This window comes from Metopolophium dirhodum, chromosome 1, assembly GCF_019925205.1.
Source record: "Metopolophium dirhodum isolate CAU chromosome 1, ASM1992520v1, whole genome shotgun sequence".
NCBI lineage: Eukaryota > Metazoa > Arthropoda > Insecta > Hemiptera > Aphididae > Metopolophium > Metopolophium dirhodum.
In genome coordinates, this window is record NC_083560.1 from 12,553,580 (window position 1) to 12,565,991 (window position 12,412).

At 29.1% G+C, this 12,412-nt stretch overlaps 1 protein-coding gene and 1 long non-coding RNA gene across 2 annotated transcripts; both read left to right on the forward strand.

Moving 5' to 3' along the window:
* The first annotated feature begins 83 nt into the window (after positions 1-83).
* Positions 84-9,678, forward strand: LOC132934816 (uncharacterized). Its single transcript, XR_009663087.1, has 10 exons — positions 84-500; positions 579-684; positions 745-868; positions 4,855-4,990; positions 5,910-6,052; positions 6,120-6,510; positions 6,967-7,414; positions 8,323-8,440; positions 8,558-8,714; positions 9,578-9,678. It is a non-coding gene; the product is annotated as an uncharacterized LOC132934816 (long non-coding RNA).
* A 1,354-nt stretch (positions 9,679-11,032) lies between these two features.
* Positions 11,033-12,175, forward strand: LOC132953682 (uncharacterized). Its single transcript, XM_061026056.1, has one exon. It carries the CDS (start codon positions 11,033-11,035, stop codon positions 12,173-12,175), a length of 1,143 nt encoding a protein of 380 aa, XP_060882039.1.
* The last annotated feature ends 237 nt before the right edge of the window (positions 12,176-12,412 follow it).

The window sequence follows — 12,412 nt, forward strand, 5'->3', positions numbered from 1 at the left end:
AGGTAAATACTAAATACATAATTCGCAAAATAAATACTTCTTGTTTTATTACTTGTATAAATTAATTAATTAATAATATTTAATAGTACATAATAATATAATCTCAATAATAATAATTATTATTATTCATCCATACATCTTGAATCTTGAATTATATCTGAAATCTGAAAAAAAAGTATGTTTTTATTAAAACCACTTGTGAGATATGAATATGCAATTGTATAATATGCAATATTGCGGTTACCTGTCTTATCAGAATTGATAAGTGATAAAAGTACGGGAGCTATCAGCTTCACAGACATCATTCCGTGAACGTCGCATTTTCGCAAGTCTTTTGGTTTTTCATGTTTTTATAATGTATATTTTAAAGGTAATTTTAAGGTTTTGTAAGGCCTTCAGTGCCATTGATTGTCTGTATTGTTAACCGTTCGTATGTAGAAGGCGATACTAATAATGCCTTCGTTCTTCGTTTGATTTTCATCTGCCGTTCCTGTTTGATTGTTCGTACCTAATCCGGCCGATCCCTGCAATGACCGTTTTTTTCGTTTACTAATGATTACTTTCTTTAATGTTTTCAGCTCAGCTTGCAGCGTGTTTGCAGCTGCGGCCGAAGCCAACGGTGCCACACAAGTGCATTTTCCATTTGTATTGTACAAATTGAATTTGTGTTCTATTGATTTGTTGGTAATTATTGTTCGGTGCAACTTCCAATTATATATATATTAATCTGTCTTTCCATTTTAGGGAGTTTGCTGTTCTTACGTTTTCTAGCGATGAGCATTGAGCATTAGTATTGTGTATTTTGTTCGTCTTCTGAATGTGGCTAAGTGGTCACTTAGATTAAATCTACCACTCAACACAGTCCCTTGTAAGTATTAGTCAACCATTTGTGTTATTAATTAATTAGAGTAAGACCGAATCATATCAATGGCTAAAAGTTGTATGTCCATTTTTTCTCAAAATCGTTTTATGAGTATTGGGTTAATCTGTGTTATCTTTTTGATTCAGTAAAAGTCAATATAATAAGTAAAACCTTTTTTATTTATACTTTAATTGTTGTGTTTTTAGCAAAAGATAGGATTATTTTGTGCACGCATACAACAAGTCCTAAATTAATGAGACATACAATACATATTTTAACATGATCTAAATATTAAGCGGACAAATATAACAAGTCCGGACTTGTTATTTTTGTCAAAAACAATTCATTAAATTTTGGACTTGTAATGTTGAAGATAATATTATTGAATTTGTTAATCTATTTATAAAAAAATATAAAAATGTCCGGTTGTATTAATTTTTTGAAAAACTCTTTAATATCTGTAGTTTTAATTACTGATGATACGTTATAATATTATTATCATTTGTGTGACTATCGTGTCATCTTGTATTTTAGTTGTGTATACAGCCTTGTGAGTTTCTTATTTTATTTTAATTGGTTAATAGTCAATATAATTAGTTAACATTTCAAATTTGGTTTAATATCTTATAGTATTGTTACTATTCATTTTTTTTAATATATACTTTTTATTATAAAGAGTAAATTATACTTTTTCTTTCATTTTTAATTTGTTTTTGTTATTATTATACCTATACTGAAGAACTGATATAATAAAATAATTTTCTTTTTAGCATTTGTTAGTAAATTAAATTAAATAGAAATTATAACTATGTCATTTATTTATATTTCTTACATTTAATAATGTGATGTCTTTAATAAGCACATTAAACAACTTGTTTTATTAGACTAAAAATTTAATTAAATATGCTACTTTTTATTTTTCACATACAAAATACCAAATTTTTATTTTTTTTAAATGTTTACAACAATTATATATTATACATATTTAAAAACTTAGTCCTAAGTACATTTTAACTATTTATATCATAAATTAATTGGAGTTTATATTAAATTAACCACTTTTAATTTGTCCATCATCAAAACATTGTATGTCCCCAGTAATAATATATTATAATTGTTACTTATAACAAATCCCATTTAAATTTAAAAGAAACATTTTAAATACGTTGAAAAAAAATGTTAAGACCTTAAAGTAATAACTCATGTAATCTACATAATATTTTACAAACAAATAAGTTGCAACACGGATATCAAAAATATACAACACAAATTATTTCATGTAGAATAATTAAAAACCTTAAAACTGCTGTCCTGTAAATTTTGGTATTTGTGACAATCAATTTATGGCCTCTGATTGATATTTATCTCATTTGTGGCATTTTTATATTTATAATTAATATTATTTTATAGTTAGGTTGCAGTCGGGCATATTTTTTTGTTATAATTTATTATGATCAGCTGTAACTAGAAGTTAAAGTCACCACAAATATCCTGTTTTTATTTTATTTTTTTTAATAATTTAAAACATCAACAACAAAGATCTCCGTGTTACAAGTGCGTAACATAGGAAATTGACGCACAGCAGATCACGTTTAATACCGTTAGTTCAAATATTAGAGTGAAACGACCTATTATGAAACTTGATACTAAGAACATTATTGTTCGTATGTTAGGTTAGGTTTTATTTTCTTTACGTTTATTCAGTTTTTGAGTGAGTTATGAGCATTTTTAATTTACTTTATATTATATACACATAACTTATTAAAAAATTTAACTATCGTAATAATCAACATATTAACAGATAATATTCTTACCATCAAGTTCAATAGGTCGATTTACTCTAATTTTTAAACTAACGGAGCTAAACATGATCTGCTGAGGGTACATTTGTTATGTTACGCACTTGTCAGACGGAGACAACAGGGTTTGGCATCATCTTAATAATATATAATTTGCACTAATAGTATGTATAAAATTGCATTATACTAAACAAGTTGTAATTATACAAGGTTAGGTACATGGCGAATAACTTGTAATTTACTATAAAGAATACATCTTGGACTATTTCAACAATTCTCTACTATATTCACTATTCAGTCTCTACTCAGTTCAATTCGGTCATTCATTGTGCGAAGTCGTGTTTTGTTAATTAATAGTAAACTCAAAATACCACACAAAATAAAATGACATGAATGTACTATCAATTAAAAAATTATTTTATAAGTGTTGGTACTTTACATAATTAAAAATAACCTTACTTTTTAAGCTGAACACGGACATAATACTAGACAAATATCTAATACCAAAGTACCAACTATGCACAAAAAATTAACACAATCCACATACTTATATATTGGTCCAAAAATTTACAATATTCTACCATTAGAAATTAAACACAGCAACTCTTTTAAGGTTCTTAAAAAAAAAAAATTACACTTTGGCTATTACTAGAACAAAATATAGACTGACTCATAACAAACGTATAGGATGACTGCATTATTTATCAGTTAAGTTGTACGACTTAAGTAATTATTGTTAATTTTAGTTTTATAGTACCATATTATATTGCATTATTTAACTACATAATTTTTTTACATAATGTTATATTATAATATTATATTATATAAATAAATAAAATAAAATATATAAGTACTTATATTATTAATATTATAGTTAGGTATGTGAGAAATGTATATTACAAATTGTAATTCTTTAATTTATAAGAACTATTTAATGTATTGATATTTCAAATTGTGAACTCATGGACCCCCACATGAACATGTTAAGTGCGGCCCATTATCTTCTTGAAGAATAAATAAAAATAAAAAAATATTGAATATTATAATATTAATTTCATTTAAAAATTAACTGTACATAACTATTATAATTAATAACAATCAAAATCAACATTCTTACCAAAAGTTATCAAACAAGACTTCAGTGTAAAGAATGCATTTATACTTTAAGATTATGTTGTAAAAATTACTTTTAAAATGTATTCTAAATAGTAAATTCAGTATCCCAAAATATAAATCAGATGGTGTCCTTAAATGTTTTACCTAATAGTAAAAAGTGATAAAATGTAAGATCTACATAACATTTGGAACTGCTATTGTACTCTACTATATGAATTGAAAAAAATTATAATTGGTATATTTTTTAAAAACTTAACACTACACAGTTTCACCACCCACAGTTATATTCTTTTAATATATACCATTTATTGCCAACAAAAAAATGTTTTTGTTAAACACACAAATTAATTTATTGCTCTATTTAAAATTACTCACTACAATTTACATACAAACATATCTGCAAAAAATACACTTACACCAAATATGGTTATTTATAATTTTATATTCAAGTTCATTATAAACGTGAAGAACACATTAATGGAATCTCAAAATATAACATTTGTTAGGTATTATAATCTTGGTGATTATAATAAATTTAACGAGTATTACTTTATCGTAATAGGTATTTAGGTCATGTCATTAAATTATCAAGTTATTATCGGTAGATCACATCTTATACGAATAACCTTAGTTAGGTAATGAAAAATTGTAAAAAAAATAAATGTCAACATAATAAATACCCCAAAACACATTGATTTATGAAATCAAAATTACAAAAAATTTATTTGACTACTTAACTCAATTAAAATAAGTGAACAACTAAAATTCACTTACTGCATGTTGCCAGTGCCGCAACTACCATGTGTACTCGTTGCACATCAGCCCCAACCTAATATACGCCACTCAATTGGTATGTTAAAATTTTATATCCATGGCTGCAGAAATTGTAATTTAAGTAAAATGAAAAAAGAAAAATCCACCTTGATCATGTTATTAAAATATAATATTAGGTATTGTAATCATATAACATACTTAACTATTGGCAACGGTATTATTTATACAATTTTATTTATTTATTTGATAGTTGATTTTTATAATATCAATATATGAATATAATTAATAATTTATATTTTACAGCTTTATTAAAATTATAGTACTACAATTTAAGCCTGGCCAAATAATCGTTTGGCAAAAAAATTGAGAATCTATCTTGCAAATCCGAATAAATTTGATTTCATATTTTATGAACATTGAGTCCTATCTCAAAACATTTGTGAGTATACCTACTTTATTAATTTATATACCAACTTATAATTTGATAAGGATGGACCTTCAAGGCCCGGAATAAGCAAAAAAAAAAAAAAAAACCAACTTATAATTATTAATTATTTAATATCTGTAATTGTTTTTGTTTTTACTGCATATTATACTACATGTATGTAAGCAAGTTACTATAAATTCATTAAAAGTCACTTTTTTCTTTATGTATTTTTTTTATTATAATTGATCAACTTGAAAACTATTAAAGTATATTATAACTTGTTCATAGTCAATGTCAATTGTCTTTATTTCACTAGTATGAGTATATGTCACTAATTTATGCATTTTTTCATTAAATATATATAATTCTTTTTGTCACTTTTTTTAAAAATAATTTCAGTTTTTCTAACACCACAATATACTTCCATGCTTGTATAATAACTATTTATATAAACATATAAAATGTATAAACAAATTAACTAGTAACTAGCAATTACAGCTAGTAAAAAAGATACAAACAGGCTGATTTTTTAAGCACAATCGCCTTATTTGTATGCTTATGTAACAGGGTTGGGGAACCAGTTATATTCAGATAATTCAGTGAGGAAACCCCTTTGAATTATATTTTAACCATAACTCAGGAGCTTCATGAAAGATAGATCAAACATTAAGTTCTAGTTGATATGTTTTATTATTACACAATAAATTACAACAATCTTAGTTACATATTAAATATAGTAGAACGAAAGACTTACAAACTGTATGGTCATCTGGAGGTAGCGGGCTGCTGTACTTGTATTGATGACTATAATAATATTATGTCAATAAGCCTATTCCTCATTATCAATAACCATGTTTATAGTATATTATTTAACAGTAATCTGTATTATATTGTTTATTAAGAAATATTATTAATTAAAACTATTCAACAGGTAATATTACTAAAACTACTGAGTGTATTTTTAAAAAAAGAACATTTTTCAAAAAGCATATTTTCTAAAACCCAAGACGATGTATGAATATTATTCACGGAATAAGAATATTTCAACGATAAATGTGGAGAATTCAGAAATATGTTTGTATTTAGTATTTATAAAGAAATGATTGTTTATTTTTGGTGATTGTTTTTTCTTGTTGATTAGTATACGCTGACTCTGTAAAGTTATCAGTTGATGATTCAGACACGGACGAAAATTACGACATATTACTATTATTATCTGACGGCGTATGGCGTTATTCTTCGACGGGAAAGACTTTGATGTCGCACAGCCTTGATGTCACATCTCTCACAGTTACAACCCATCGACTGGCTATGTACTGTTCTGGCCACGCACAGAACTGTAGTACTATACAAGCTACACACTTCCGGTACAGTGGTACAACTCGAATAGATAACCGTAGTCCTGGACATGTTAGTGTTTATTTAAGGTCAATATTTAGGGAAACTGGCCGCGTGTGAGTGCAGTTGCCGGTTGTACACATGTGCAGCAGTGGCGTCGTGTTTCGTAAAAAATTGGCATTGCTCAAATAAATGTAGGTAACCTACCCTTGATAATATTGTTATACTGACAGAGAAAATGTCATATTTTTCTTCTATTAATATCGACCCACTAATAAAGAAAATTGTTTGACAATTAAAAAAATAAAATTAAAAAATTGGAAACTGTAAATGTCCGTAAACAGCTCATCAAAAGTAGAAATATTTTGAAAATGTTATGGTGTCGGTGTGTGTAAAATTCTAATACAAATATTCAGTGAAAATGCCATGTATTTGCAGTCATTTGTTTTGGAATTAAACCAAAAAACAAAATCAATTTGGCATTTTTACTGTGAAGTTCATAAGTTAATAACGCTCATGAAAGGGGGGTTGGGATTTTGAACTCCCCAAGTATAATTATTCAAATATTAGTCCCAGGACTCTGGGAAATTTTTCCTAAATAATGTATTTAATATATTTTTTATTGTAATCAAGCTTTATATTTTTTTTAGAATACTCAATTTATTGAAAACGCTGTTGCCAATGGACATATAAAGAGTTTGGCGTTTGCTGAAAGTCGGGGGTACCCATGGACACAAAACATTTATGTACCTGCAGGAAAATGGGTGCCCATGGGACATATCCACATGTGAGGCGACCGCGGCATGGGGGAACATCGATGTACTTCGGTATGCTCACGAGCGCGGTTGTCCCTGGAATTCAGCCACGTGTCGGGAAGCCGTGGCCCACAGCCACCTAACGTGTCCGTAGTACGCACTTGAAAATGGTTGCCTATTGGACAGTATGACATGTGAAGATGCTGCAGCCAGTGGCTATCTCAGCTGTCTAGTGTATGAACTCAACAACAGCAGCCTTTAGGTTATGTTGGAGATTGTCACAGAGGCTCACTGTACACGCTTTGGTGTCGTATACAACTCACAAATACATTGAACTTTAAAGGTAAGTTTTACAACATAAATCTATTTATCTATAAATGTCAATATGTAAAATGTGTAAAATATACACTTCACATTATGATAAAAGTTAAATAAAATTATTTATTAAAAATCAGGAAATCAGACAAATAAAAGTAATTATTTATGTGATAGGTACACATGCTAATTTAAAAAAGTAAATAAACTATTTTATACAGAGGTAGGTTAATATTTTTTTCAATAATAACATTTAACTTATCGAGTTAAATGTATGATTTGTTATCTAACTTCTAACTTTTTTAACGATTTCGTGTTCTCTTAACATAATTTCAATTGTTGGGTCAGTGAATGAAAATAATTATTTGTAACAAGTTAAGTTAAACCAATTAATTTGCTTTCGGTTAAAAGTTAATAGTTGACAAACAAAACATTTAGCTCAAAAAGTTAAATGTTAAATTGGAAAATAAAATGAACCCAACTCTGTAAACAATTTTTTTCATGCTACAGTATTTTTAGGTCATAAAGTGCCTTAGTATTTTGATTTAAATAAACATTAAACAAGACTTATAGCACTGTTTCAACATCATTAAATTATGTATTATTAAAAAATAAATGATAATGATCGAATGAGTCAACGAATCAGTAAAGTCTGTTGGCTACATAGGATATGAAAATAATATTATTTTAACCACATAAAAGTTATAATAAACTATGAAAAGTTAAGTTACAACAACACAAATTTGAATTGAATTAGTTAAAAAAATAACTTTTTAACTTAAATTTAAATCTTTGACAAATGAATGCCAACCTTTTCTTAACACAAAATGAGTTAATTATTTTTATTAACTTTAACACCTTTGCTATTAATATTTTGTTGTGTGTTATATAATAAATATTCGTAAGTAAAAATTTTTTACATTAAGATTTTATTAGATTTTTAGGGCCCAACAATATCGCAAGGTAGGAGTTTGATAAACGCTGCGGATCATGTTGTACGAACAACGGCTTTAGTTTGTGCTGCCGTGCATACTAATGTGGCACCAATAATTAAGTAAGTGTAATGAAATAAAAAATTATACAATAAAATCAAGTTATTAAATATCTAAAAACAGAAAAAATATTGTTTTCCTTATAATAATACTGTTTTATACTCCAACGTTGTACCTAGCCAATATAATATGACAACTATGTTTTCGTCTTCGACGTCAAGCCCTGTTCCTCAAACTGTTCAGGAAAATTCTTTTTGTCGTTATCATGGATATGAATTGATAAGAATATTGGATCGTCCTTTTGCTCATGATGGATCTAGTCATCCTGCATTCAAGGTAAATGATATTTAATATTTTAAGATTGACTGTACTTATTCAAACCTAACACTAGAATAAAATAATACATCATTTCAAACCTTGAAAAAAATCTAAACCTTCATATTTAAAAACAAGTATATATTTATTCACAAAAATAGCATGTGCATAACTTCAGCCAATTTTGTATAACACAGATAAGTTGATAATGTTCAATAAATGAACATAAGATACTATGAGTTGAACATTAAATTAGTAATATTATAATTTTATTGACTACGTTTTATATTTAAGTGTAACTGTCCATGTTAATAGATATTAGTTTCTGTAGGCTGATGGTTTTAATTTGTTTAGAGTTTCTGTCAGCTAAATGTGCATACAGTATTTGTACATGTAACTTGGTAATTAAGTAGTTTTTTTTTTTAACTTAATAGGTGTGAAATATTTATCAACTCCTTACAATCATTTCAATATTTATTATTTAACCAATAGCAATATATCACATTATCACATATGTTTTATTTAGTAAACTAATTCAATGTTTATTTTAAGTAAAATACATACATACGGTACATTTAAATAGTCTTTTTTTCTCTCTTTTTATTGTACAGTATTTGTTATATAATGTAATTAAATTATACTGTTATTATATTGTGATAATCAAATAATTAAAAAATCTTTAATGTAAAAAAAAATTAAATGACAATCCTTTATATTATTAAATTAAATGCAGAGTAGTATAAACACCAAAAATTAGTAATTAAACTTAGGCATTTGCTATATAAAACACTGAATAATTTTGTTTTAAATTATTAAAATATAATGTGTATAATAGTAACGCCCGTTTGTATTTATTAAATAAATAATATATATATTTAACACAGTTGCAAAAGGCAAGACTTCAAGGGAGAGTAATACAATGCGTAATACAATGCATAAACGCCAAAGCTTACATTTATTCGGAATTGATGGTGACATTAAATGATATAGTCCAGATTGCGTTATCTAAGTGTACAATGTCGATATGCGCTTACTTCTGAACCAAATACTTAAATATAACGTTATACAGTGGAAATTCGTAAGTGTCTTTGCTCCTCCTATTTAAAATCATCATTGCCCTCCTACTACTCGTCTTATAGTGTTAGGAAGAGGTTAATAAATTGAATCCGTCGTTTTTTTTTACAGCGAGCAGTTGGCCTTGTTGCGGTCAAATGGACGCCACTTGTTGGTTCATCCTGAAAACACACCGTTGGCCATGCTGAAAAGCATCAATCATGTTTTGCCGCAGTTACAGACATTGGTGTATAAGAATATTGAAGACATACAACAATACCAATCTGGTCTTTTCAAAAGACAAAAACCCAGTTCAGGATGTGCCGGGCACGCGGCAATAGCAGCAGAGGTGGTGCCATTTCCACCCAAACGATTTACTCTGCGACCGAGGTGAACAAAAACGATTGGTTTAACGCCGGTACTCCTCTGTCGTAATCGCCTCACCCGCATCACCAACCACACCGACAGATATCAAATACCTATACCAGAGCCTAAGCAACTGGTCTCCAACCAGCCCTACATGTAAGGACACTGTTGCAATTAAAAGCAGCGAAGGTAATCTTACAGTCTATGCAACATGCACTGGTCGTCGTCCCCCGTTCTTATCGTATTGTTGCTCTCATTATTCGCGTTTTCTTTATTATTGTTTGTAATATATTTCAGCGTGTTATTATTATTTATTATTTATTATTCCTGTACTAATTAAGATTATGTTTTGACTATAGTCCGCGCAACGAAAACTGGCCGGTCACCCCCGAAACCCGCCCGCCATGAACGTGCCACTAGCCGCGGGTTCTCAAACTACGCGTCGCCGCTGCGATGTTATACAATAGGCGCACGCGGTGTGTTTGTTATGCGATGTTGAAAACCAGTTTTGGCTGTATTACTGGAATGTATTGTATAGAGGGGTCGTAACACGGAGGGGTCTTAACAGGAGGGTAGTGGGTAGTGTATACTGTTGATTTTGTGCATTATGCTACAGACATTTGTAACCGACAGTGTGCTGTACCAGTGTTTTGTGTATTTTTTGTGTTTCTGTTTGAATAAATTGTTGTTCTTAGATTTATTAAAAATGTCTCTTACCAATAGTGATACTCGTAGCCAGACTAAACAAATTGTTTATAAAGTGTATACGTTTCTAAAACAACTGTCAACACAACCAAATTTAACCGCCGATTTTTTTAAAAACACAAATACGTACTGCCGAAGCATGTGGATTGTCAGAGCGCACTGTCCGACGTATTTGCTCCGAAGCAAAAGAAAAAACCGAAGAATCAACGTCAGTTATGTTATTTAAGTCTCCACGCAAAGGTTACAAACGTGCAAAAACTGTGTCGGAGATCGACGATTTTGATTCTGATGTCGTTAGGAGAACTGTGCACGAGTTCTACGATCGAGGTGAGTATCCAACTGCACAATTGATACTAAATGCTTTAAGACAAAAAATCAATTATTCCGGATGCTTACGCTCCATGCAATATTTATTGAAGAATTTGAAATTTTCTTATAAGAAGTGTAATGATGGCCGTAAATTTTTGATGGAGAGAAATGACATCGTTGCACTTCGATGTAAATTTCTTCGAGAAATTTGTACGTTGCGCGAGATGAAGGATGATCGCCCTGTTGTTTATATTGACGAGACATGGGTTAATCAAAATCATTCGAGGTCGATGATTTGGCAAAATGAACACGGCACTGAAGGATTGAAAGTTCCAACAGGAAAAGGAGGTCGGCTTATCGTGTGCCATGCTGGATGTGCTCGTTATGGCTTTATTCAAGGGTCCAAACTAGTATTCCGTAGCAATACAGGCAATACCGCCGACTACCACAGTCAAATGAATGCCGAAGTTTTTAAAGAGTGGTTTATTGAATTATTAAACAATTTAGAAGAGCCATCTGTTTTGGTGATGGATAATGCGTCATATCATTCCACAATAGTAGAAAATCACCCAAAAAGTAATTGGAAAAAATCGGACGTACAAAAATGGTTGAATGAAAAAAATATTGAATTTCATCCTCTTGAAACTTTAGCAGAACTTCATCAAACAGTTAAAGCCTTAATTCCGCGCCAAAAAAAATACTTGCTTGACCAAATTGCATTAGAAAAAGGTCACGAAGTAATACGCCTACCTCCATATCATTGCCAATACAATGCAATTGAACTTATATGGGCCCAAGTTAAGGGTCAAGTAGCAAAAAATAATAATACATTCAAGATGGTTGATATCGAGCGTCTTACCCATGAAGCGTTGGATGCGGTAACCAAAGAGGATTGGGAAAATTGTGTAAGGCATGCCGAAAAAATACAAGATTCAGATAACCGAAAGGAAATTCTTAGGGACACCTTAATGGAACCAGTAGTTTTGACCATATTGCCCGATGACAGCGATTGCAGTGATGAGGAATCAGATATAGAGCAATTGGAATAACTGATATTGATAATAATTTTATGTATTTATGTATTTGTAGACTGTTTTGTCAATATTATTGACAATTATTAATAAATGTAAAATATTAAGTATAGCCAGTATAGGTATAAATATTATTTTATTTTTATTGTATGTGTAAAAATATTATTTTTTTTTTTTACTGATTTGCAATTATTATTAACAATCAATACACTGTATATATATTATATCACGTATTGAAATTATGTTTTATACTGA

Coding starts and splice junctions, on each gene's coding strand:
- LOC132953682 (XM_061026056.1), top strand. CDS start 11,033: ATGTTATTTAAGTCTCCACGCAAAGGTTACAAACGTGCAAAAACTGTG.